Source organism: Chrysemys picta, chromosome 11, assembly GCF_011386835.1.
Source record: "Chrysemys picta bellii isolate R12L10 chromosome 11, ASM1138683v2, whole genome shotgun sequence".
NCBI classification, from domain to species: domain Eukaryota; kingdom Metazoa; phylum Chordata; order Testudines; family Emydidae; genus Chrysemys; species Chrysemys picta.
In genome coordinates this window covers 51,409,569-51,436,307 of record NC_088801.1, presented here as the reverse complement: position 1 = coordinate 51,436,307, position 26,739 = coordinate 51,409,569, and the positions used below count along the sequence as shown (strand labels likewise).

Sequence of the window (26,739 nt, the reverse complement as noted above, 5' to 3'; positions counted from 1 at the left end):
GTTAAAACATTTGCAGCTGGCTTTTCTAGACAGAGCAATATGTTCAAAACCACTTTAAAAACCCTGTACTTACTATTAGCCTCTACCATGTCTCTCACATGATTTGGGGAAACTGGTGCAGCCCTATTCACACTCAAAGCCAGTTCAGAGGGATCCCCATTTAAACTGTGTTTTGAGATAATGTTCAAACACAATAAAGCTGAATAAAAGGAGTAAAACCACGTTTGCTTTTGACTTCATGTTAAGAACTGCATCATGCTAAAAAGCTGCACGTAAGAAGCCATTTACAAAGCACAAGTTTTATAGTTCCTACAAAACCAAGGCATAATGCTGCATACTCTCAAGCACCATCTTCTGTTAACTATTTACATATTAGTAGTAGCATTCATTATTTGTATGACTACGGCAGTTTGTCATAGAGCAGGACATTATGCTAGACCCTGTACAAACACAGAACAAAAAAGATGGTCCCCAGCTCAAAAAGCTTACAATCTAAGCAGAAGACAAGACAAACTCTATATCTCTCTTAGGCCTGGTCTACACTAGGCGTTTATGTCGAAGTTAGCGCCGTTAAATCGAATTAACCCTGCACCCGTCCACACTGCGATGCTATTTAGTTCGACATAGAGGTCTCTTTAATTCGACTTCTGTACTCCTCCCCGACGAGGGGAGTAGCGCTAAATTCGACATGGCCATGTCGAATTAGGCTAGGTGTGGATGGAAATCGACGCTAATAGCTCCGGGAGCTATCCCACAGTGCACCACTCTGTTGACGCTCTGGACAGCAGTGCGAGCTCGGATGCTCTGACCAGCCACACAGGAAAAGCCCCGGGAAAATTTGAATTTGAATTCCTTTTCCTGTCTGGCCAGTTTGAATCTCATTTCCTGTCTGGACATCGTGGCGAGCACAGCAGCACTGGCAACGATGCAGAGCTCTCCAGCAGTGATGGCCATGCAGTCTGTGAATAGAAAGAGAGCCCCAGCATGGACTGATCGTGAAGTCTTGGATCTCATCGCTGTGTGGGGCGATGAGTCCGTGCTTTCCGAGCTGCGATCCAAAAGAAGGAATGCAAAGATCTACGAGAAGATCTCTAAAGACATGGCAGAGAGAGGATACAGCCGGGATGCAACGCAGTGCCGCGTGAAAATCAAGGAGCTGAGACAAGGCTACCAGAAGACCAAAGAGGCAAACGGACGCTCCGGATCCCATCCCCAGACATCCCGTTTCTACGAGGCACTGCATTCCATCCTCGGTGCTGCCGCCACCACTACCCCACCAGTGACCGTGGACTCTGAGGATGGGATACTGTCCACGGCCGGTTCCTCAGACATGTTAGGGGACGGGGAAGATGAGGAAGGAGATGAGGAGGGCGAGGCAGTTGGCAGCTCTCACAACGCTGATTTCCCCGACAGCCAGGATCTCTTCATCACCCTTACAGAGATCCCCTACGAAGCGTCCCCAGCCATTACCCCGGACACAGAATCTGGTGAAGGATCAGCCAGTAAGTGTTGTAAACATCTAAACATTTATTTTTAACAAAACAGGAATATTAACAATTAAAAGAATGGGTTGTTCATGATTAGTGTGCCCTAGGCGCTTAACGGTTTAGTAAGGGGCAGTGCAAGTTTTGAAAAGAAATCTAGCAATGTCCGGTTTTCAGTGATTGTCCTGCACAAGCCGCTCTACTGTGTATTCCCTGCTACTGCAGCTACAGTAAAATGCGGTCTATATGTGCGGGGATAGAGCAGTAATCCTCCTGGGACATCTCGATGAAGCTCTCCTGGAGGTAACTTGAAAGCCGTTGCATGAGGTTCTTGGGGAGAGCGGCCTTATTGGGTCCTCCGAAGTACGACACGTTGCCGCGCCACGAGATTATCAGGTACTCGGGGATCATTGCTCTGCACAGCAGGGCGGCATACGGCCCTGGTCTTTGGAGGCTTTCCCGGAGCATTCTCTCTTTGTCGCTCTCGGAGATCCTCATCAGGGTGATGTCGGCCATGGTGACCTGCTTTTAATTAGGTAGGGGAATGTTAGTGTTGGGACTGCTTTCCCGTTCCTTTACAGAACTGTCACCGCTGGTTTGCAGCCACGCGGTGGAGGCGGGAGAGGGGCAGCCGAAAGGGATCATTCCCGGGGACAGCCGCGAGGGGGTGGGACAGGGGCAGAGTTCCCGCTTGCCGGATTGCTGGCAGCAGGGACTGACATTGATTTAAATGTGAAATGAGGCCAGTGGTAATATAAAAGTTTTAAACTGCCACAAGTGTACGGCTTACCATGTCTGCCTGCAACAGAAATTCCGTTGTGCTGCCTCGCTTCTCAAATGTGCTGTTCAAGACCCCAGGCACAGAATGCGAAGGCCGAGAATTCGACCTTGTGCTGAGTGCGCATGTGAAAGGTGCTGTGCATGGTCTTGTTCACAGAGAAAGACTATGTTCTTTGTTCACAACTACATTTATCTTTCTGAGGAATTCACTCCCTTTTTCCCATTTCCACAGCCCCGTCTGCGACTGTCTCACAACCTAGCCTGGAATCACACTCCCAGAGGCTAGCGCGGATTAGGCGTAGGAAGAAGAGGACACGGGAGGACATGTTCTCTGAGCTTATGGCCTCTTCCCAAGCCCAGGCAGCACAGCAGACCCAGTGGCGGGAGAACTTGACCCGAATGCACCAAGCCAACATGGATCGGGAGGAGAGGTGGCGGCAGGAAGACCAGCAGGCGACTCTAACGCTGCTTGGACTACTGAGGGAGCAAACGGACACGCTCCGGCGCCTTGTGGATGTTCTGCAGGAACGGAGGCAGGAGGACAGAGCCCCGCTGCAGTCCATCTCTAACCGCCCTCCCCCGCCACCAAGTCCCATACCCACCTCACCCAAAGTGCAAAGAAGGAGAGGCGGCAGAGTCCCTGCTAACTCTCACTCCACCCCTGCAGAGAGCTCTAGTAGCAGAAGGCTCTCATTTCCCAAAATTTGAAAAGTTCTTTCCTTCCCGCCTGACACAAGCCCACGTCCAAGTTTCACCTCCCAATGCCATGTGTAGTTGATAATAAAAAATTCGTTTCTGTTAACTACTGTTTCAATCATGTTCTTTTGGAGGAGGAGGGGAAAGGGGGTTGGAAATTGGACAGGACAGTCTCCTTTGGCAGGGTACATAGTCGGGGGCAGGCACAGCAGCAGGGCACATACACAGTGCAGTGATGCAGTGACTAGTTGCCCCGGTTAGTCTGGGAGGTTGTTTTGATGTAATGTTGGGGGGGGTGGGTTGCTCTGTGACTTTGTGGCGGGGGAGGGCAGTTACAGATCTTAAGCGCCGGTCCTTAGACAGGATCACAGAGCCACACAGCATGGGATCTGTAACCGTCCTCCCCCTGCCACAAAGTCAAATAGACCTCCCATACACACAGTCCCGATCAGGAGGGGTGACAGGCTCCGTTGAAACAAGCATCCCACCGCAGCGGAGCCTGTCAATCCTTGAGTTTAGAAGCTGCATTCGCATCACAACACTAGACCCGCCCCGCACCACAGTCTGCGTCCCAGTTTTAAAAAATTCCCGCTAAAACAGTATTAAAGAAAACGGTGTGCTTTAACAAAGTAGAACTATTTTTATTTCGACACGTGTGTTGGAGGGGGGGTGAAGGGGGTATGTAACTGGATAGGATAGTCAACATTACCTGGGTAAAGAAACGGGGGCAGGTTTAGCTTCTCAGTACACAAACTATAAAATCACAGGTTACCCTGCTCACTCAGGAACTTTGCTTTCAAAGCCTCCCGGATGCACAGCGCTTCCCGCTGGTCTCTTCTAATCGCCCGGCTGTCTGGCTGTGAGTAATCACCAGCCAGGCTATTTTCCTCAACCTCCCACCCCGCCATAAAGGTCTCCCCCTTGCTCTCACAGAGATTGTGGAGCACACAGCAAGCTGCTATAACAATGGGGATATTGGTTTCGCTGAGATCACAGCGAGTCAGTAAGCTTCTCCATCTCCCCTTGAGACGGCCAAAAGCACACTCCACCACCATTCTGCACTTGCTCAGCCGGTAGTTGAAGAGTTCTTTTTCAGTGTCCAGGGCGCCAGTATAGGGCTTCATGAGCCAGGGCATTAGCGGGTAGGCTGGGTCCCCGAGGATGACTATAGGCATCTCCACATCCCCAACAGTTATTTTGTGGTCCGGGAAGTAAATACCTTGTTGCAGCCGTCTAAACAGACCAGAGTTCCTGAAAACACGAGCGTCATGAACCTTGCCCGGCCATCCCACGTAGATGTTGGTAAAACGTCCCCTGTGGTCCACCAGTGCTTGCAGCACCATGGAAAAGTATCCCTTTCGGTTAATGTACTGGGTGGCCTGGTGGTCCGGTGCCAGGATAGGGATGTGAGTTCCATCTATGGCCCCACCGCAGTTTGGGAATCCCATCGCTGCGAAGCCATCTATGATCGCCTCCACGTTTCCCAGGGTCACTACCTTTGGCAGCAGTACATCAACGATTGCCTTCGCTACTTGCATCACAACAACCCCCACGGTAGATTTGCCCACCCCAAACTGGTTCGCGACTGACCGGTAGCTGTCTGGCGTTGCAAGCTTCCACAGGGCTATGGCCACTCGCTTCTGTACACTCAGTGCAGCTCGCAACCGGGTGTCACTGCGCTTCAGGGCAGGGGACAGCAACTCACAAAGTTCCAGGAAAGTTCCCTTCCGCATGCGAAAGTTTCGCAGCCACTGGGATTCATCCCAGACCTGCAGCACTATGCGGTCCCACCACTCAGTGCTTGTTTCCCGTGCCCAGAATCGCCGTTCCACGGCATCAACATGACCCATTGCCACTGTGATGTCCTCGGCGCTGGGTCGCCTGCTTTCTGACAGGTCTGTGCTACTCTCAGACTTCAGGACATCACCGCGGTGCCGTAGCCTCCTTGCCTGACTTTTCTGCATCTGCCTCAGGGAAACCTTTATGATAAGCTGCGAGACGTTGAGAGCGGCCACAACTGCAGCGATGGTCGCAGCGGGCTCCATGCTCGGAGTACAGTGGCGTCCGCGCTGTCAATGACTGGAAAAGCGCGCGAACTGTTTTCCCGCCGGCGCTTTCAGGGAGGGAGGGCGGGAGTGATGGACGGATGACGACAGTTTCCCAAAAGCACCCTCGACTCATTTTGTTACCCAGAAGGCATTGCCGGCTACACCCAGAATTCCAATGGGCAGAGGGGACTGCGGGAACTGTGGGATAGCTGACCACAGTGCACCGCTTCGAATGTCGACGCTATCACCGTTAGTGTGGACGCACAAAGTCGAATTACTGTCCTTAGTGTGGACACACACGTTCGACTTTGCAATATCGATTACAAAAATTCGATGCAAGTAAAATCGAACTACTCTCGTAGTGTAGACAAGGCCTTAGAGACTACTCCTGTGACAATGAGGATGGGGCTATGTTTGTGCTCTTTGTAAATGCAAACTTCAATGCATTCAAATTCCTCCAGGACTTCAGCTGTGACAGTGATGACAATGGTATAGCTAGGTAGCTAAAACTTCTTCAATTAAGTTTATTTTTAGTGACAGTGAGCCTGTATACCAACACTTAGCTAGCATTCCTCATGTGCTCAAATTGAATTGCAACCAATTTGAAGGGCTTCTTCAAGACTTCTCTACTGAGGTGGGAGATGTGCCAAGCCCTATGCAGTCCTGTTTGCCATTAGGGAAAACGGGCTGTCGGCTGTTTCCTCATAATATGTTCTCTTCACAGGAGAGCAGATCTACCTACTATTCCCCAGCTGTTCAGTATCAGCAGGAATCAAAACCTATTAATGTTGCTCAGTGAGGAACCCTCTGACCTTACCCTTAAAGCCTGTTCTTAACAAGCTCCTGATGGTGTGGCTGATGTGGTTAGGTCCCATAATGGTGTCCCTTGAATAGATATGCGGACAGAGTTGGCACTGGGGTTTGTTGCAGGGTTTGGTTCCTGGGTTAGTGTTTTTGTTGTGCGGTGTGTAGCTGCTGATGAGTATTTGCTTCAGGTTGGGGGGCTGTCTGTAAGCGAGGACTGGCCTGTCTCCCAAGGACCATCATAGGACCTAACCACATCAGCCACACCATCAGAGGCTCTTTCACCTGCACATCTACCAATGTGATATATGCCATCATGTGCCAGCAATGCCCCTCTGCCATGTACATTGGCCAAACCGGACAGTCTCTATGCAAAAGAATAAATGGACACAAATCTGACATCAGGAATCATAACATGCAAAAACCAGTAGGAGAGCACTTCAATCTCCCTGGACACTCAATAACAGACTTAAAAGTGGCCATTCTTCAACAAAAAACATTCAAAAACTGACTCCAACAAGAAACTGCAGAACTGGAATTAACAGGACTCGGTGTGGCTGGGTCGGAGTGTTGGGGGGAGCAGGGCTGGGTTGGGGTGTTGGGGGGGAGCAGGGCTGGGTGTGGCTGGGTTGGGGTGCTGGGGAGGAGCAGGGCTGGGTTGGGGTGCTGGGGGGAGTAGGGCTCGATGTGTCCGGGTGTTGGGGGGAGCAAGGCTCGGTGTGGCTGGGACAGGGTGTCGGGGGGCAGGGCCGGCTCCAGGCACCAGCTCAGCAAGTAGGTGCTTGGGGCGGCCAACGGAGGGAAGCAGCACGTCCGGCTCTTCGACAGCGGGTCCCTCAGTCCCTCTTGGAGCGAAGGACCTGCCGCCGAATTGCCACCAAAGAATGAAGCAGCAGCAGCTCGAAGTGCCGCAGATCGTGATCGTGGCCGGTTTTTTTTTTTTGCTGCCTGGGGCAGCAAAAAACCTGGAGCAGCCCTTTTCGGGGTGTGGGGGAGCAGGGCTAGGTCGGGGTATTGGGGGAGCAGGGCTAGGTCGGGGTGTTGGGGGGGAGCAGGGCTTGGTGTGGCTGGGTCGGTGTGTTGGGGGGGAGCAGGGCTGGGTGGAGGTGTTGGGGGGAGCAGGGCTGGGCTGGGGGGGAGCAGGGCTCGGTGTGGCAGGGTCAGTATGTTGGGGGGAGCAGGGCTGGGTTGGTGTATTGGGGGGAGCAGGGCTCGGTGTGGCTGGGTTGGGGTGTTGGGGGGGCAGGGCTCGGTGTGGCTGGGTTGGGGTGTTGGGGGGGAAGGCTGGGTCGGGGGGAGCAGGACTCGGTGTGGCTGGGTCGGGATGTTGGGGGGGGGAGCAGGGCTCGGTGTGGCTGGGTCGGTGTGTTGTGGGGAGCAGGGCTGGGTCAGGGGGGAGCAGGGCTCTGTGTGGCTGGGTCGGGATATTGGGGGGAAGCAGGGCTCGGTGTGGCTGGGTCGGGGTGTTTGGGGGGAGCAGGGCTTGGTGTGGCTGGGTCGGGGTGTTTGGGGGGAGCAGGGCTCGGAGTGGCTGGGTCGGGTGTTGGGGGGAGCAGGGCTCGGAGTGGCTGGGTCGGGGTGTTGGGGGCAGCAGGGCTCGGAGTGGCTGGGTCGGGGTTTTGGGGGGAGCAGAGCTGGGTCGGGATGTTGGGGGGAGCAGGGCTCGGAGTGGCTGGGTCGGGGTGTTGGGGGGAGCAGGGCTCGGAGTGGCTGGGTCGGGGTGTTGGGGGGAGCAGGGCTGGGTTGGGGTGTTGGGGGGAGCAGGGCTGGGTCGGGATGTTGGGGGGAGCAGGGCTCGGAGTGGCTGGGTCGGGGTGTTGGGGGGAGCAGGGCTCGGAGTGGCTGGGTTGGGGTGTTGGGGGGAGCAGGGCTCAGAGTGGCTGGGTTGGGGTTTTGGGGGGAGCAGAGCTGGGTCGGGGTGTTGGGGGGAGCAGGGCTCGGAGTGGCTGTGTCGGGTGTTGGGGGGAGCAGGGCTCGGAGTGGCTGGGTTGGGGTGTTGGGGGGAGCAGGGCTCGGAGTGGCTGGGTTGGGGTGTTGGGGGGAGCAGAGCTGGGTCGGGTGTTGGGGGGAGCAGGGCTGGGTCGGGTGTTAGGGGGAGCAGGGCTCGGTGTGGCTGGGTCGGGGTGTTGGGGGAAGCAGGGCTGGGTCGGGGGGGAGCAGGGCTCGGTGTGGCTGGGTCGGGGTGTTGGGGGGAGCAGGGCTCGGAGTGGCTGGGTCGGGGTGTTGGGGGGAGCAGGGCTGGGTCGGGGGGGAGCAGGGCTCGGTGTGGCTGGGTCGGGTGTTGGGGGGAGCAGGGCTGGGTCAGTGTGTTGCGGGGAGCAGGGCTCGGTGTGGCTGGGTTGGGGTGTTGGGGGGAGCAGGGCTCGGAGTGGCTGGGTTGGGGTGTTGGGGGGAGCAGGGCTGGGTCGGGTGTTGGGGGGAGCAGGGCTCGGTGTGGCTGGGTCGGGGTGTTGGGGGAAGCAGGGCTGGGTCGGGGGGGAGCAGGGCTCGGTGTGGCTGGGTCGGGGTGTTGGGGGGAGCAGGGCTCGGAGTGGCTGGGTCGGGGTGTTGGGGGGAGCAGGGCTGGGTCGGGGGGGAGCAGGGCTCGGTGTGGCTGGGTCGGGTGTTGGGGGAGCAGGGCTGGGTCAGTGTGTTGCGGGGAGCAGGGCTCGGTGTGGCTGGGTTGGGGTGTTGGGGGGAGCAGGGCTCGGAGTGGCTGGGTCGGGGTGTTGGGGGGAGCAGGGCTGGGTCGGGTGTTGGGGGGAGCAGGGCTCGGTGTGGCTGGGTCGGGGTGTTGGGGGAAGCAGGGCTGGGTCGGGGGGGAGCAGGGCTCGGTGTGGCTGGGTCGGGGTGTTGGGGGGAGCAGGGCTCGGAGTGGCTGGGTCGGGGTGTTGGGGGGAGCAGGGCTGGGTCGGGGGGGAGCAGGGCTCGGTGTGGCTGGGTCGGGTGTTGGGGGAGCAGGGCTGGGTCAGTGTGTTGCGGGGAGCAGGGCTCGGTGTGGCTGGGTTGGGGTGTTGGGGGGAGCAGGGCTCGGAGTGGCTGGGTCGGGGTGTTGGGGGGAGCAGGGCTGGGTCGGGGGGAGCAGGGCTCGGTGTGGCTGGGTCGGGTTTTGGGGGGAGCAGGGCTCGGTGTGGCTGGGTCGGGGTGTTGGGGGGAGCAGGGCTGGGTCGGGGGGAGCAGGGCTCGGTGTGGCTGGGTCGGGTTTTGGGGGGAGCAGGGCTCGGTGTGGCTGGGTCGGGTGTTGGGGGGAGCAGGGCTGGGTCAGTGTGTTGCGGGGAGCAGGGCTCGGTGTGGCTGGGTTGGGGTGTTGGGGGGAGCAGGGCTCGGAGTGGCTGGGTTGGGGTGTTGGGGGGAGCAGAGCTGGGTCGGGTGTTGGGGGGAGCAGGGCTGGGTCGGGTGTTGGGGGGAGCAGGGCTCGGTGTGGCTGGGTCGGGGTGTTGGGGGAAGCAGGGCTGGGTCGGGGGGGAGCAGGGCTCGGTGTGGCTGGGTCGGGGTGTTGGGGGGAGCAGGGCTCGGAGTGGCTGGGTCGGGGTGTTGGGGGGAGCAGGGCTGGGTCGGGGGGGAGCAGGGCTCGGTGTGGCTGGGTCGGGTGTTGGGGGGAGCAGGGCTGGGTCAGTGTGTTGCGGGGAGCAGGGCTCGGTGTGGCTGGGTTGGGGTGTTGGGGGGAGCAGGGCTCGGAGTGGCTGGGTTGGGGTGTTGGGGGGAGCAGAGCTGGGTCGGGTGTTGGGGGGAGCAGGGCTGGGTCGGGTGTTGGGGGGAGCAGGGCTCGGTGTGGCTGGGTCGGGGTGTTGGGGGAAGCAGGGCTGGGTCGGGGGGGAGCAGGGCTCGGTGTGGCTGGGTCGGGGTGTTGGGGGGAGCAGGGCTCGGAGTGGCTGGGTCGGGGTGTTGGGGGGAGCAGGGCCGGGTCGGGGGGGAGCAGGGCTCGGTGTGGCTGGGTCGGGTGTTGGGGGAGCAGGGCTGGGTCAGTGTGTTGCGGGGAGCAGGGCTCGGTGTGGCTGGGTTGGGGTGTTGGGGGGAGCAGGGCTCGGAGTGGCTGGGTCGGGGTGTTGGGGGGAGCAGGGCTGGGTCGGGGTGTTGGGGGGAGCAGGGCTGGGTCGGGTGTTGGGGGGAGCAGGGCTCGGTGTGGCTGGGTCGGGGTGTTGGGGGGAGCAGGGCTCGGAGTGGCTGGGTCGGGGTGTTGGGGGGAGCAGGGCTGGGTCGGGGGGGAGCAGGGCTCGGTGTGGCTGGGTCGGGTGTTGGGGGAGCAGGGCTGGGTCAGTGTGTTGCGGGGAGCAGGGCTCGGTGTGGCTGGGTTGGGGTGTTGGGGGGAGCAGGGCTCGGAGTGGCTGGGTCGGGGTGTTGGGGGGAGCAGGGCTGGGTCGGGGTGTTGGGGGGAGCAGGGCTGGGTCGGGTGTTGGGGGGAGCAGGGCTCGGTGTGGCTGGGTCGGGGTGTTGGGGGAAGCAGGGCTGGGTCGGGGGGGAGCAGGGCTCGGTGTGGCTGGGTCGGGGTGTTGGGGGGAGCAGGGCTCGGAGTGGCTGGGTCGGGGTGTTGGGGGGAGCAGGGCTGGGTCGGGGGGGAGCAGGGCTCGGTGTGGCTGGGTCGGGTGTTGGGGGAGCAGGGCTGGGTCAGTGTGTTGCGGGGAGCAGGGCTCGGTGTGGCTGGGTTGGGGTGTTGGGGGGAGCAGGGCTCGGAGTGGCTGGGTCGGGGTGTTGGGGGGAGCAGGGCTGGGTCGGGGTGTTGGGGGGAGCAGGGCTGGGTCGGGTGTTGGGGGGAGCAGGGCTCGGTGTGGCTGGGTCGGGGTGTTGGGGGAAGCAGGGCTGGGTCGGGGGGGAGCAGGGCTCGGAGTGGCTGGGTCGGGGTGTTGGGGGGAGCAGGGCTCGGAGTGGCTGGGTCGGGGTGTTGGGGGGAGCAGGGCTGGGTCGGGGGGGAGCAGGGCTCGGTGTGGCTGGGTCGGGTGTTGGGGGAGCAGGGCTGGGTCAGTGTGTTGCGGGGAGCAGGGCTCGGTGTGGCTGGGTTGGGGTGTTGGGGGGAGCAGGGCTCGGAGTGGCTGGGTCGGGGTGTTGGGGGAAGCAGGGCTGGGTCGGGGGGGAGCAGGGCTCGGTGTGGCTGGGTCGGGGTGTTGGGGGGAGCAGGGCTCGGAGTGGCTGGGTCGGGGTGTTGGGGGGAGCAGGGCCGGGTCGGGGGGGAGCAGGGCTCGGTGTGGCTGGGTCGGGTGTTGGGGGAGCAGGGCTGGGTCAGTGTGTTGCGGGGAGCAGGGCTCGGTGTGGCTGGGTTGGGGTGTTGGGGGGAGCAGGGCTCGGAGTGGCTGGGTCGGGGTGTTGGGGGGAGCAGGGCTGGGTCGGGGTGTTGGGGGGAGCAGGGCTGGGTCGGGTGTTGGGGGGAGCAGGGCTCGGTGTGGCTGGGTCGGGGTGTTGGGGGGAGCAGGGCTCGGAGTGGCTGGGTCGGGGTGTTGGGGGGAGCAGGGCTGGGTCGGGGGGGAGCAGGGCTCGGTGTGGCTGGGTCGGGTGTTGGGGGAGCAGGGCTGGGTCAGTGTGTTGCGGGGAGCAGGGCTCGGTGTGGCTGGGTTGGGGTGTTGGGGGGAGCAGGGCTCGGAGTGGCTGGGTCGGGGTGTTGGGGGGAGCAGGGCTGGGTCGGGGTGTTGGGGGGAGCAGGGCTGGGTCGGGTGTTGGGGGGAGCAGGGCTCGGTGTGGCTGGGTCGGGGTGTTGGGGGAAGCAGGGCTGGGTCGGGGGGGAGCAGGGCTCGGTGTGGCTGGGTCGGGGTGTTGGGGGGAGCAGGGCTCGGAGTGGCTGGGTCGGGGTGTTGGGGGGAGCAGGGCTGGGTCGGGGGGGAGCAGGGCTCGGTGTGGCTGGGTCGGGTGTTGGGGGAGCAGGGCTGGGTCAGTGTGTTGCGGGGAGCAGGGCTCGGTGTGGCTGGGTTGGGGTGTTGGGGGGAGCAGGGCTCGGAGTGGCTGGGTCGGGGTGTTGGGGGGAGCAGGGCTGGGTCGGAGTGTTGGGGGGAGCAGGGCTGGGTCGGGTGTTGGGGGGAGCAGGGCTCGGTGTGGCTGGGTCGGGGTGTTGGGGGAAGCAGGGCTGGGTCGGGGGGGAGCAGGGCTCGGAGTGGCTGGGTCGGGGTGTTGGGGGGAGCAGGGCTCGGAGTGGCTGGGTCGGGGTGTTGGGGGGAGCAGGGCTGGGTCGGGGGGGAGCAGGGCTCGGTGTGGCTGGGTCGGGTGTTGGGGGAGCAGGGCTGGGTCAGTGTGTTGCGGGGAGCAGGGCTCGGTGTGGCTGGGTTGGGGTGTTGGGGGGAGCAGGGCTCGGAGTGGCTGGGTCGGGGTGTTGGGGGGAGCAGGGCTGGGTCGGGGGGAGCAGGGCTCGGTGTGGCTGGGTCGGGTTTTGGGGGGAGCAGGGCTCGGTGTGGCTGGGTCGGGTGTTGGGGGGAGCAGGGCTCGGAGTGGCTGGGTCGGGTTTTGGGGGGAGCAGAGCTGGGTCGGGTTTTGGAGGGAGCAGGGCCGGCTACAGGAGCATGTGGCTACCCAGCGCAGAGCGCGAGCAGCAGCGCTCCGCGACTCCCCGTCCGACTCTCTGGGGGCCGCAGGCCAGGCGGGGCCACGCCGGTTCGTGTCCAGGCTACAGGTGACGCTCATACGACTAGCCAGCAGCCCCGCATACCATAGAGAAGCGCGCTGGGCTCTGAGAACACGTCACTTCCGTTTTCTATGGCTTCCGCTGAGTGTGGTTATTGCTTGTTTCCGGTCTGTGCCGAGGTGGCGCGGCTCGGTGACGCACATTGTTTGCGCCGTACTGGCCGGCGTGTGTCCTGCGCGGGGCGGTCGCGGTTTCTCATTGCCTGTTGGGGATGGGGCCGCCAATGGGTCTGGTGGTGAGGCAGCTCCCCAGGTAAAGCGAGCGGGAAACTGGCAGGGAGGGGCGCGGGAGCGGTCAGCACCTTTGGCCCTACCGTTAGGGGCCCGTCCCCGGTCATGTACCGGTCACAAATTGTCCCTAGATAAGCGGGTGCGGAGCGCTCCTCTCGTCCCGTTGTCACTGATCTTTTCCCCTCTCCCCCGGACCAGAGCGGGAGGTGCCGTATAGCTCGCCGGAGAGCCCCCCGCCCCGCCCAGTCCGAGGCACTGCCCCCGGGGCGGCCCCACCTCCTCTCTCTATGGCAAGGAGAGGACACTTGTGGGTCAGGCTCCTTCAGCGGTGAAGCCCCTCAGCACAGTCTGACATGGAAAAGTGTTCCCAGTTTGTGTCGGTGCCAGGGTACATAATCTTACAGTCGGCCCATTGCAGTCTCGCTTGTTTTAGGGAAGTGCTATTTAAAAGTATCAGCCACAAAAGATCTCCCCACTACTTAATAATGAGGAGTTCTTAGAGGATAACTTTTCTTTTGATGCTGTTCAAATTTTAGTTAGTTAAAATTATGCATTGTAGGCCACCCGTTTGAGTTCTTGCAGTATTCCTGGAGAATGGCCAACAACCATTTTAAAGAGAGTTGCTAACAGAGGACCCAGGGAATTATAGGCCATGTTACTTCAATACCTGGAAAGATAATAGAAAAAAATTATTAAGGACTCAGTTTGTAAGCACATGGAGGGTAATAAGTAATAGCCAACAGATTTGTCAAGAACAATCATGTTGAAGCAATTTAACTTGCTTCTTTCATAGGGTAACTGGTCTAGTGGATATGAGAAGCAGTAGATGTGATCTCTTGACTTTAAGGTTTTTGACACTGTTCTCTGCGACATTCTAGTAAGCAAACTAGGGAAATATGGTCTAGATTAAATTACTATGTGTGAGTACATAACTAGTTGCAACACTGTACTCATAATAATGAATAATTCGCTGTCAAACTGGATGGACATATCACGTGGATTCCCTGGGTCTACTACTATTCAGTATTTTCACTTAGTGATTTGCATTTCAGAGTAGAGCTAGTACTTTTAACATTTGTAGATATTACCATCTTGAGAGGGGTTGTAAGCACCTTGTAGAATTTAAAATCTTGATAAATTGAAGAATTGGTCTGTGATTAACAAGATCAAATTCAATAGAGGCAAGTGCAGAGTATTTTGCTTAAGAAGGTGGAAAAAAATCAAATACACAGATACAAAATGGTACTGCAAAAGAGGACTTGGAGGTTATAATGGATCATAAATTGAAGGAGAGTCAGCAATGTGATGCTGTACCTAAATAGGTAAATGTCATTCTGGTAAGTATTAACAGGTTATCGCATGCAACACATGGGAGGTAATTGTATTGTTCTGCTCTACGTGGCATGGGTGAGGCTTCAAGGTGGAGCATTCTGTCCATTTTAGGGCACCACGCTTTAAGAAAGACGTGGTTAAGTTGTAGAGAGTCCAGTGGAGCTCATCAAACAAATGTTTTTGAAAACATGCGCTATGAGGAAAGGTTGAAAGAATTGGGCATGTTTAATCTAGAGAAGTTAAAAAAAAAAAGACTGAAGGGGAAAGTAAGTCTTCAAACATGGAAAAGGTTGCTACAAAGAGGACATTGATCAATTGTTCTCCATGTCCATTGAACATAGGACAAGTAGTAATTGGCTTAGTTTGCAACAAGGGAGATTTAGGTTGGATATTAGGAAAAACTTACTATAAGTATAGTTAAGCACTGGAACAGGCTACTTCGAGAGGATGAGGAATCCTTGTCCAAAGAAGTAAAACCCCTGTCAGGGATGGTCTAGGTATACTTAATCCTTCCTCGGTATTGACAGATGGACTAGATGACCTCCTAAGGTCACTTCTAGTCCTACATATCTATGATTAAAATTATCCTGGGTTGGGGGCAGCAACCTGCAGCATTTAACTTTTAAAACTCAACCTGCATTTTGGGACCACTTGCCAATTATTCATGGCAGAAATTAATACCCTTAAAATAGACAATAAAATACAGTTTTTGAAGTGGGGAATCTGATAAAAGTGAAAAATCTCCATCTACAGGGTTGTTTCTCACCTGGGGCTGTCATCTGAAGAATTAAAGGGGCATGATCAGAGAAAGCAATTAATGGAGGAGTTAGAGAATTAACCAACTCCCTGGAGATCAAAAATAAATCTATATGGGAATAGGACCCCTGTGGCAGGGAAAATATGTATAGTCCCTACCCATTGAATATATAACCACCAGATATCAGTCTCATGTCTTCAATGTGCAATTCTAGGGTCATTCTAGTTTTGGTTGGTTAATGTCCCTGAGAGTGAGATTTGTCCACAAGAGGATCAAGCATTTGATTAAAATCCCCAGGAAATGTAGTAGAGATACGGAGTTTTACTAAATTATACAGAAAAGACCTACAGATGATTGCATATAAGCAATGATTAGTTCAGATCCATTTATGGTGTTTTAAGGATTAAAAATCTGCCCTGATCTAGTAAAAGTGACAGACTGTTACTGCTATTGCTTTATGGAAGAGTATGGATTCCCCTCTAGATTTGGATGAGAAACAGCAAGGCATTGTTTTTCAGGGATGGGCAAACTTTGTGGCCCAAGGGCCACGTTGGGGTTGCGAAACTGTATGGAGGGCTGGGTAGGGAGGGCTGTGCCTCCCCACACAGCCTGGCCCCAGCCCTCTAGCCACTCCCTCCCACTTCCTGCCCCCTGACTACCCCCCTCACAACCACCAACCTATCCAACCCCCCTGCTCCCTATCCCCTGTCTGCCCTGACCCCTGACAGACTCCCCGGAACCCCACCCCCTATCCAATGCCTCTTGTTCACACCCTGGGACCCCCTGCTCCTTATCTAACCCTCCTGCTCCCCGTCCCCTTACCGTGCTTCTCAGAGCAGCAGGAGCTCGCAGCCCTGCCGGCTGGAGCCAGCCAAGCTGCCTGACAGGAGCGGCTGGCCAGAGCGCTGTCTGTGCAGTGGTGTAGCTGTGGGGAAGGGGGGACAGCAGGGAATGGGGACGGGGCCTAGCCTCCCCGGCTGGGAGCTCAGGGGCTGGGCAGGATGGTCCCACAGGCTGTAGTTTGCCCACACTCTGTTCTAATTTGAGTGTCAAGTCTCTCTCCTGCAGCAAAAACTACATATCTACCCTTTGCTTTCTTTAATAATGAGTACACTTTCTTTTAATTGGAGTGTTGAATCCCTTTACATTCTAGGAAATAAAACTGAACTGCAGGACCATTTGGTGGTGTTAATTATTTTTGTCATGTGTGGCCTTACAATTAAGGGTGACAGTACTTGTGTCATGTGCTCTATTGCACTCCAACCTATTCCCTACACAGAATTCCATGAGGAGTCTACAGATTAAATGCCTCAGACACTTATTCCACAGATTTTTTGGATTATCTTGCCAGATGCTTCAGGGAATAGGGTAGATGCATCAGCATTAATTGCAGCCACCTCTAAATGCTTGATGCAAGTCAGTCAGGTAGGGTGTAATTTTCCTACGTGTTTCTGGTCGAGGGAGGTGGGAAGAGTAGCGGTAGTAAGGGGATCTTAGAGGCTCGCCTCTGAGTGCAATCCCTCCCCCTCTTATAAATTAAAAACATTTTAATATATTTAACTCTAGTATAAATGCTGGATGCAAAGTGGGGTTTGGGGTGGAGGCTGACAGCTTGTGACTCCCTGAGCCATCTCCAACCCCCAGTTTGAGAACATCCGGTATAGGGCATCACCGTCCCACGTGGTCCTGAGTGGTATCTCTCCATTCACCACTTAAAAAGTAAAGCACAATGAAAAAGCAGCCATTGTGAAACACTTAACACTATAAACTAAACAGTCAGTCAGTTCTGGAGACGGTAAGCCAGGGAGATGCCATTCGGGTCCAGAGCTTTGCTGTTTAAATTATATTTAACAGGCACTCTATATTTCCCATAATGCAAGGTAGTAACCACATCATACAGCGATAGGGAGTACACACTCTGCCAACATGATATTTCTTAACCTTGTATGTCAAGGATATTCCTGTGTATTAATCTCTTAACTGTAATCTTTTCAGTTTGCCAAAGCAAACACCAGAGTATTGGTAATATAGTGTGGTGTTCTGAGTGAGATGCTGTGGGGATTATTTTCCCCATGCTGCATGCCCCTGTTTCTTTGGTTTACAACCAAACATTCAGTTTCTCTTCCTCATATTAAATGAGCTTAAATGACAGGGGTGAAGTCTAACTGCTCTCACCTATTGCAAGTGTCTGTACCAAAGAGCATAGCTAACAATCAGATTCAGCTAATGATTCTTCTTTATATGTTCATGTACTCGGGCTGATTTTGCAGAAAGTGTTGGGATGGGGAAAGGGGTTCTGGGAGGAAAGATGGAGCAGTGGAAGAGGAAGGGAGCAGGGGCTGGAGGCAGGGGAGATGGGGAAAGGGACAGGGTGAGAGGGAGGAAGTAGGTGGGGATAGGGAGGGCAGAAATCACTGGTCGGTCATCTTCCCTGTTGCTTTGGCCTAGAAAGGGTACAGCTGTATCCCTCAGGTCCTGTGTGCCTTTGCATGATGCCTTGCAGGGAGGAGAGCCTTCTCTCACAGATGATGTCAAGCTGCCAGGCTTTGAGCACCCCCCAGCAGTAGGGTGTGGCAATGCAACATTGTCTCCCACTGGCAACTATTTTAAAAGGTGGAATGGGAGCCCTCGAGTTCCTGCCGAGCAACAGGGATCTGCACCAGCCCCTGGTCATCTCTTTGATGTACTTCACTGCTGAGCTTACACACGGACTTTGTATAATCACAAACAAATAGTACACATTGATTTGTCTGGTAAAGATGTCAAATAGAATAGAATCATAGGGTTGGAAGGGACCTCAGGAGGTCATCTAGTCCAACCCCCTGCTCAAAGCAGGGCCAATCCCCAAATGGTCCCCTCAAGGATTGAACTCAGAACCCTGGGTTTAGCAGGCCAATGCTCAAACCACTGAGCTATCCCCCCCCCATTTTTAATTCCAACATAAATACAGGAGCCAAGGCACTTACTATTGCTAATACACAGTTTTAATAAGTCCTTTCCACTGTCAGTTTACTCCCATGAGGTCAATTTGGGATGAGATGCACCTTTAATGCCCTTGCAGGAGCTTCAGATTCAGCCATTGGATGAGAATTGATGTACATGTCTCAAAAGTTAATAAAGTATGAACTTGGAGTAGAAGGGAACCCAAGCAGTTAGTCACAGAACTGGATAAGTGTATTGCGCAAGTAGAGCCAACATAACAATTGAAAAGTAAACCTGATGTAAAACAGAATGGGTGCTCAGTTTTTAACATCAATGGTTCTCAACCAGGGGTATGTGTACCTCAAGTGGCATGCAGAGGTCTTCCAGGGGGTATATCAACACATCTAGATATTTGCCTAGGTTTACAACAGGCTACATAGAAAGCACCAGTGAAGTCAGTAAAAACTAAAATTTCATACAGACAATGACCTGTTTATATTGCTCTATATATTATAGACTGAAATGTAAGTACAATCTTTATATTCCAATTGATTTTTTAAGTTATATGGTAAAAATGATAAAGCAATTTTTCAGTAATAGTGTGCAGGGACACTTGTATTTTTATGTCTGATTTTGTAAGCAAGTAGTTTTAAGGGAGGTGAAACTTGGGGTACACGAGACAGACTCCTGAAAGGGGAACAGTAGTCTGGAAAGGTTGAGAGACACTGTTTTAAATAGCCTGCAGTGACCTTTCTACTTCTTACAGCTTTGGGAACAGAGGCACTTTTTCAATCAGTCTTGACATAGAACTGAGTGGGAAACTTCATAAAATATTTGAGACTTCATTGCTTGGCAAGTTCCTTAGCTCTTCTAAAGTCTAGTCTCTTCAGCCACATCTTTTGCAAAATCGTTTTCTTGGTATCCCTCAAACTGTTGCTCTCCCTTTTGAGCTAGCTGCATTTTTCCCTCTTTTATAGTAAGTACTAGAAGTTTGATGATCAGTGCATGAGATTTGGCATTTGAGGCTGGCTTTAAGAACTAGGGAACTATGTGCTCTAAGTCAAATTTAAAATAATCCATTAGGTTGAGCACTTCTGAAAGGAGCCTGGGAACAAATTCTAAGGGGTTGCACTGTCTGCTACTTCAGGTACTCCTATAATTCTCAAAGTATTGTCATGAGACCTTCCATTGGTCTTCTACTTTAGATTTAAGAGAAGGTAAGTCTGTTCGGCTTTTCTGCACCTGGGTAGAGACCCCTTGTACTTGATCTTCCAGAATTGATATTCTTGCTTCTCCTTCATTCACCTATCCTGTCAGCACTTGCAGAGAGAGTTAACTGAGAGAAGTCAGAAGATATCAAGGCCACAATACAAGTGTGTTTGCAGCAACTTTCTCCAGCAGGGCGAACACAGACACAGTGCCCTCATTAGCTATCTTGTCCAAGGGGCTAAGGTCTCTGTTCTTTTGGTCTTTTAGCTACTTGTGGAGCCCACAGTAGACAAATATATGCCTGCTGATTGTCCAGAGATTTGGGGGTACCTTTTACTGAGGCTGGTTTTGGTCAGGGGCTCTGTACTGCAGATGGATATAGATATTAGCGGATGGATCTAGAGCTCAAGGGATCTGTTCCTCCTGGCCATGCAGCACCTCCTGGACCTCATTCATATTAGGTTTTGTAAACTCCCACTTGTTGCAAAATGTAATTCAGGCCTAAAAGTAGTTGGCATATGCTTTTAAATATATTCTGTTAATGAACTTCAGGATGGAAACGCCAACAATAGGATAATATTGGGAATAAAATGAGGAAAGTGGTATAAACTAGGACACTGATAAGATGGTTGATTGCACACCGGCAGTTCATGTACAAGTTATACAAGACATCTTTTATAGTCCAACTGCCATAATCTCTTGGTAAACTGAAAAAAAATCTGGAATCTTGGAACTCTGGCAAGTGTCATTTGGTCTGTTCTCAAGAATGGGGCAGGATAGAAAAGAGGAAGCAACTATACAATATTCTCAAAACAAAACAGTTTATAGATCCAACAAAGTACGACTATATGCCAAAATCTGCTCTCAGATACATTGATGTAAATTGTGCATAACTCATTAGATTTTAGTTGTTATTCTCAATGCACACCAGAGAAACTAGAGCAGATTGTCCCCAAATAACTAATTTATGTAATTGTCTCTAGAGGTTATGATAGGGGCAACGGAAAAAAAATTGCAGTAATGCAAGGGCTAGAAAATGTGCCTTAAGCACATTAACCATGCACTGATATTTTTGGAATATGCCTACTAAATATTGGACATTGAGCCAAGCTGCTGCTTATAGCCAGGACTTCCTTCTGTATGTGTGCAAACTTCCTTTGAAACTTCTAGGCACTTCAGAAATGGCAGGGATTTGTAGGGGTTGACACATGCTATTTGTTTATTCTTTTTTCCCCTGTTCCTTTAAAAACAACAACTATTTATTAATGCTAGAAACACATGTTTTAGCATGCTTAAGAAAACATGTTATAAACCCATTTTAGTGATGTTTATGACTTTAAAGGGCGATTGCTTTTACACTATTCATACTAACCATAAGTTAGAACAGGGATCGGCAACCTTTGGCACACGGCCCTTCAGGGAAATCCACTGGCGGGCCAGGATGGTTTATTTACCTGCAGCATCTGCAGGTTCGGCTCGTTCCAGGCCAGTGGGGGCTGCGGGAAGTGGCAGCCAGCACATCCCTCGGCCCACGCCGCTTCCCACAGCCCCCATTGGCCTGGAACAGGGGACCACGGCCAGTAGGAGCTGTGATCGTCTGAACCTGTGGACGCTGCGGGTAAATAAACCATCCCGGCCCGCCAGCGGATTTCCCTGATGGGCTGCGTGCCAAAGGTTGCTGATCCCTGATTTAGAAGTTGAGTTGTGTGAAGTTGTATATGTTAAGAAAACGTGCCACTGACTTGACATGTACAGCTAGAAACTTCTATCAAAGCTTAGTGCAACTCATTCAGAGCATTTAATTTTTGAAATGCTTTAGCTACCATTGAACTTGGCTTTCTTGTTTCAGATTGAAGCCATTCAGCAGATTACAAATAATACTACAGCACTTGGTAAGTATAGGGTTCTATCTGGTAGCCTTAGAAACCAATTTGCAACTTCTCCCCTTGTGTGATAGAAAATAAGTGTATACACGTTTTTAGTTTATCCAATCATGGCAGTATTACACTGTAAATTCAGCTTTTTAGTGTTTAGGTCCAATGTTGCCAGTTCCACTTCAGCTGGCATTTACTACAAATTCCTCTTGCAATGTGAATTGATGCTTATTAAATATAGATTTATTAGTTTTTGGCACCCCACATATTTTGAGTGATTGTTCTGTTTGTCTCAGTACACCTCTACTCAGATACAACGCGACCTGATATAACATGAATTTGGATATAACACAGTAAAGCAGTGCTCCGGGGAGGGTGGGGCTGTGCACTCCAGTGGATCAAAGCAAGTTCAATATAACACGGTTTCACCTATAACATAGTAAGATTTTTGGCTCCCGAGGACAGCTTTATATCGGGGTAGAGGTGTAGTTTCAAACTGAATGTTTTCCAGTGTGCTAAATTTTCTTCTGTATATTTTAGTTTGCTTACTCTACATTTTAGTTTTGAGTTTTAAATTGAGATTGCTTATGAAAATAATTTTCATAACTTTTTTGTATAATATTGCCAAACGATCACAGACAAGGCCATTTGTCATGATCCGATGTGTACTGTGTTAGATGGTGAGTAGGAGAATAGAGGATTGTCTTGTACATCTAACATCATAACTGATGCAAGTGTTTTCAATGTGGTAGTCTCAATGAAACAATATCACAACCATATGTCCTAAATAAAGACATTGAGGAACACAAAAGCTGTTTTATTTCCAAATATTCCTGCAAATTAACAAGCTTGAAGCTAGTATAATATACTTAGTATGGCTTTAGGAGCAACATTAAAGAGTAGCTGAAAAATCAATCTTTAAATAATTTGAGAGATGCGTAGGAAAACGTCAGTCTAGAATTCTGTCAAAATAATCACAATGACTTTAACTACAGTTCAAGTGAGTTTTGAGAATGTTTATGGAATTATACTCTATATTGTATGGTTATTCAACATGAAAGATATTGTTTTATTTGGTCTCCCTATTTTTGCATGTACAGAATATGTCCAAAACCACAGATTCTGCAGCTGAAGTGTTATTGGAAAAGAGAGGATGTGCTGGAGTAATAACTATGAATAGACCAAAGGCTCTAAATGCATTAAATCTTTCCATGATTCGACAGATTTATCCACAGTTAAAGGTTAGTGGCTTTATTTTAACTCAGCTTAAATTCATACATCTACTAGCAGTTTTAAATATAAAGCTGCCACTTTTTTGTTCTTTCTAATCAATCTGTAACTTCTTGCATGGAGTCACTGACCAAATCATTAAGAGCCTGCTTCAACAAGGTACTTAAACTTGCACCTAACTAAATGTTTGAGTAGTTCCATTTAATTCAGTGAGACTACTCAGTTTTAAAGTAAGGCACGTCCTTAAATACCATCCTGACCTATGGATTAGATCAAAGAATCCACATTTGCATGGTAGTTTGGTTCTCCAACTAACTTTCTACATTTTAGTGAAATGCTGAACGGTGTTGCATATGTGGTGATATGGATTCCTTTCTCCAAAAGGTTATGTAAGCAGGGCTTGGGGTGCAGGGTGGGAAGTACTTAAAACTAGTCCAATTTCTGACTGTCTAAATGTAGAAATCATGCCACTTTAACTATAAGTGATACAACCCCCTTCTTTAGTGTGGATGCAGTTATATTGGTATAAATGTTTATATTGGTATAGCTTATTACCATACGGGAAAAGGATTAAGATAGATGGATATAATGCACTTTTTATAACTGCATCAACACTGGGGAGGCTATACGACTAATTATTTCAGTTAAAAACAAAAACATGCTCCACTGATTTAGATATACCGGTACAAAACTGTGTGTGTAGACCAGGCCTTAGTCAATTCATTTGGCTGAAATCCATCAGTGCTATAAGTCATGTACTTCCTGCCCAGTCTGTTTGGTCCTTTAACACCCTGGTCTCCTACTGGCTGAACTTTGAGCCCCAGTTAATACCATCTCAATCATAGAGTCTTCTGCTGTGGAAGTGGGGTAGCACTGGTAGGAGCATCTTGCAGGCAGACTGCTCTACGGTGTGGCAACTCCTACCAGGAAAGGAGACAATAGTCCTCACATGGCACATACTTCTAATAGCAGCAAGTGCTTCCCAGCTGCTTCTCCTGTTTCTCTTCTGACTGTATTGACACTGGAGCTGTCTGTTTGCAGATTCAGGAAAACCTCTCTACATCAGTTAACCTTCCAAGCATGAATTGAATGTTTCTTCAGGGGATACAAACTTGTTTTTTCAAGAGTGAAATAATAGATTCAGCAGATGTTGATGGCACCCACCCAGGAAAGATTTCTGCTCAGCTGTGTTAGTGGATTTTCCAAGTCCTGCCTTTTGTACGTTTTTAGGGCTCAGTTAAGTAGGATGGCTCATTTTCTGGAAGGAGTAAGAAGAATGACCAAAGACAGCATTTGGGAAAAGTTGTGTTTTTAAATGAATTTTTATATATTGGGGAATAATATTTCTTTTGTCCTTCCTCTTAGACATGGGAGAAAGACCCTGAAACCTCTCTAATAATTATAAAGGGAACTGGAGGAAAGGCTTTCTGTGCAGGTGGTGATATCAGAGGTAAGGACTCAAGAATGTGCTGAATTCACACTGATCACTATTTTACAATTGTGACATACAACTTTCAGTGATTAGTTACTTCAATATTCATATCCCCCATTCTAAGTGTAGGGCATACGTGAATTAGTGAGATTGAGGTAAATAGATACTGTTGTGCAAGAAACATCAAGATTTTAATGTATCTTACATTACATGAGCTGCTTTTCAGTTTATGTAGATAATACAGAGAAAGCAAAACTGAATTTGCCCTGGGACAGCAAAATTTTGTTACAATGGTTGAAAAATAACTCTTTATGAGTAGCTGGCTAAAGCTTAAAACTAGGCATGACTGAAGTGAATGTGGTAGGAAGAGGGAAGCACTTTGAAGAACTTGCTGCCTCAGAAATATCCCTTGCTACTGAGGGCATCTGTCCTTGCAGTCTGGTGGTCCTGTTAGACAACCCACTGATATTGAAGACCCAAATAGCCATGGCAAGGAAAAAACAAAAAACAAAAAACCCAAACACAAACTGCTTATATTTGACTTGCTATAAAGATTGTACCCTATTAGACAAATCTGACCACAGCGATCCATGCATTTGTGAGCTCCCAACTGGATTACTTTAGCTCAGGGGTTGGCAAACTTCATGGCCTGAGGGCCACATCAGGGAATAGAAATTGTATGGCAGGACATGAATGCTCACAAAATTGGGGTTGGGATGCAGGAGGGGGTGCGGGCTCTGGGATGGGGCTGGGAATGAGGAGTTTGGGATGTGGGAGGGTGCTTTGGGCTGGGACCGAGGGGTTTGGAGAGTGGGAGGGAGAAAATCAGGGCTGGGGCAGGGGTACAGGTTCCAGCTGCGGGTGTGGTCTCTGGGGATGAGAGGTTTGGGATGCAGGAGGGTGCTCTGGGCTGGGATCGAGGGGTTTGGATAGTGGGAGGGGGATCAGAGCTTGGGAAGGGGGTTAGGGTGTGGAGAAAGGCCCAGGGGGGCACAGGCTCCGAGCGGTGCTTACCTTAAGCGGCTTCCGGAAGCAGCGGCATGTTCCTTTTCCGGCTCCTATGCAGAGACATGGCCAGGCGGGGCTGCACGCTGCCCCATCTGCAGGCGCAGGCACTGCCCCTGCAGCTCCCATTGGAGCACGTAGGAGCCGGAGCGGAGCCATGCTGCAGCTTCTGGGCGCCACCTGGTGCGGCCCCTGACCCAGAGCCCCAGCCGGAGTGGAGCGGGGCTGAGCCGCCTGGTGCAGCTCGCGGGTCAGCTTAAAACGGCTCCGGCCCACGGGCCATAGTTTGCCCACCCCTGCTTTAACTCATTTAAGAGCAAACCATGTACCCTGAAAATGCTCCAGAGGCTGAAAATGCAACAGCCTGTCTGCTCATTGTAAACTAGTGTCCTCATCACTGGGTCCTCATTTTCCTGTATTCAAAATCTTTAGTAGGAATGTTTTTAGCGATCTAGGAAATTGGCTTTCCCTCTCTGATCATAACCTCCCCGTGATCATTCCAGTGAATGAAAAACTATGAAGCTGTCAGCCAGTAGAAAAGGCTAATGAATGCTGGAGGCATAACTTTTATAAGAGCTGGATGTAGATTATCGGATCTGTTCCCACAAGAAATTAGTGGGGAAAAATGTGCATCATAATGAAAATAACTCAAGGAAGATGATACTGATTGTATTTAAGTAATTAAAATCAATTTTTAAGTCTACTGGTAATTGCCACACTTCTGTTTGCTGCACTGGAATGCTGCAGAAAACAGGGGCCCCTCCTACAGAATTTAAGTCCATCTTGCAGAGTACACAATACCTTGCTTATTGTCAATATTTACTATTACAAGGTCTTTTGTTGTACTGGTTAAATTTTACCAAATTTTTTATGCAATAATTTTTAGTTTTAATTTTGTCTTATTTTACTAGCTATCACAGATGCAGGAAAAGTTGGAGATAGGCTAGCACAAGATTTCTTCAGAGAAGAATACATCCTGAACAATGCTGTTGGTATGTGTGTACAAAGCAATTTCCAAATCTAAACTACCTCTAGAATATTTGTGGGTTTGATTTTTCACAATGGTGGCTCTAAAGCATAAATTCAACACTTAATTTTATAGAACTGGTAACAGAGGTAAAGATGAAATTGGAAGATATTAATTTTTCTGACTAAATGCCAGTTTTGGTAACCCATCTCTAATTTGGAAGTGGGGAATCCCCTTATAGTTTTAGGGTGGGGGTAAGTATGGTATTCATTTGCCATTTTAAACAGCTTCTCCATTTCATCTTTGGGTTGTCAGTACCTATATTTCAGTGATGGGGAAAGTGATTCATAGGTTTGCAGTTGAAGTGTTCTAGATAATTGTGAAGTATTATTTATTTAGTTTAGAGAAGCCACAAAGATGATGTGACAAGATACATTAGACAGTAAATACAGCAGTGCCCATTTGATGCAAGAATGAAATGGGAAGGCAATACTCCTTGAATAACATTTTGTAGCAGAGTTCCACTGATTATTACTGTGGCAAAGGGTTTAGTAGGATTCAGAAAAAGATTGGACCTTTATGTGAATAATCTATTTACAGTCAGAATATAAACTGTACATGGGTTATTAACACCTCATTCTTCAGAACACAAGTCAACCACTAGCAGTTTGGAGTCAGGAAGCAGCTTTTCCTGCAGACATGTTTAATTAAATATTCTGGGCTTTATGCCTTCCTTGGCAGCATCTGGTACTAGTGACAGTCAGAGAGACAAGATACTGACTAGAGGGACCATTGTTTTGATGTTGTATGGCAACTCAGGTGTAGCTAAAGGATGTTTTCAGATTAAAAATTCATATTTCTGAAAAGTTAGTGTGTTATTTTACAACACCCTTAGATTATTAAAACTAAGGCCTGGCCTACATTAAAAAAATAGGTTGACTCATTATGGCGCTCATGGTTGTGAAAAGTCCACACCTCTGAGGGGTGTTGTTAAGCTGACCTAACCCTGCATATAGACCATGCTGCAGGAGGTGGATTACCTACATGCCAATGGGAGAACTTATGTTGGCATAGGTAGTGTCTACGCTGATGTGCTACAGCGGCACCTCTGTAGCCTTTTAAGTGTAGAGAAGCCATGAGAATTTAACATCTTATTTGTGTTGTTTTTGCATCTAACTTCTGTGTTATCTCACCTTTGACTATGAAAGGTGAACAAGTCAGTTTTACTTTCTTGTTCTCATGCTCTTGCAGAATGCTACAATGTTTGTACAGTAAAGAACAGAGGCCTTTAAGTAAACCTTTTCTATTGGCTTTAAAGCACATAGAAGTGTTTCTATTGACCATGGCTTTATTAAAGCCTATATAAAGCAAATGTATATTTTTGCTAAA

General features: G+C 51.0%; 2 protein-coding genes and 1 long non-coding RNA gene across 3 annotated transcripts in view; 2 read left to right on the top strand and 1 right to left on the bottom strand.

Annotated features, from left to right (window-relative positions):
- The window catches only part of LOC135974143 (uncharacterized), a 35,155-nt gene that overhangs the window by 3,472 nt on the left and 4,944 nt on the right, over positions 1 to 26,739 (bottom strand). Inside the window, exon 2 of the long non-coding RNA XR_010591342.1 lies at positions 12,417 to 13,289. This is a non-coding gene — a long non-coding RNA (uncharacterized LOC135974143). The remainder of the gene's footprint in view (positions 1 to 12,416; positions 13,290 to 26,739) is intronic.
- On the top strand, positions 520 to 3,066 carry LOC135974142 (uncharacterized). The gene is made up of 2 exons (XM_065560869.1): positions 520 to 1,502; positions 2,497 to 3,066. The coding sequence occupies exons 1-2, from the start codon at positions 926 to 928 to the stop codon at positions 2,970 to 2,972; spliced, it is 1,053 nt and encodes a 350-aa protein (XP_065416941.1). The 5' UTR covers positions 520 to 925; the 3' UTR covers positions 2,973 to 3,066.
- HIBCH (3-hydroxyisobutyryl-CoA hydrolase) overlaps positions 12,504 to 26,739 on the top strand; it is a 93,409-nt gene continuing 79,173 nt past the window's right edge. The window contains exons 1-5 of the mRNA XM_065560868.1: positions 12,504 to 12,644; positions 20,692 to 20,734; positions 21,817 to 21,957; positions 23,312 to 23,396; positions 25,295 to 25,375. Coding sequence (XP_065416940.1) covers positions 12,604 to 12,644; positions 20,692 to 20,734; positions 21,817 to 21,957; positions 23,312 to 23,396; positions 25,295 to 25,375 — 391 coding nt within the window. The 5' untranslated portion in view covers positions 12,504 to 12,603. The remainder of the gene's footprint in view (positions 12,645 to 20,691; positions 20,735 to 21,816; positions 21,958 to 23,311; positions 23,397 to 25,294; positions 25,376 to 26,739) is intronic.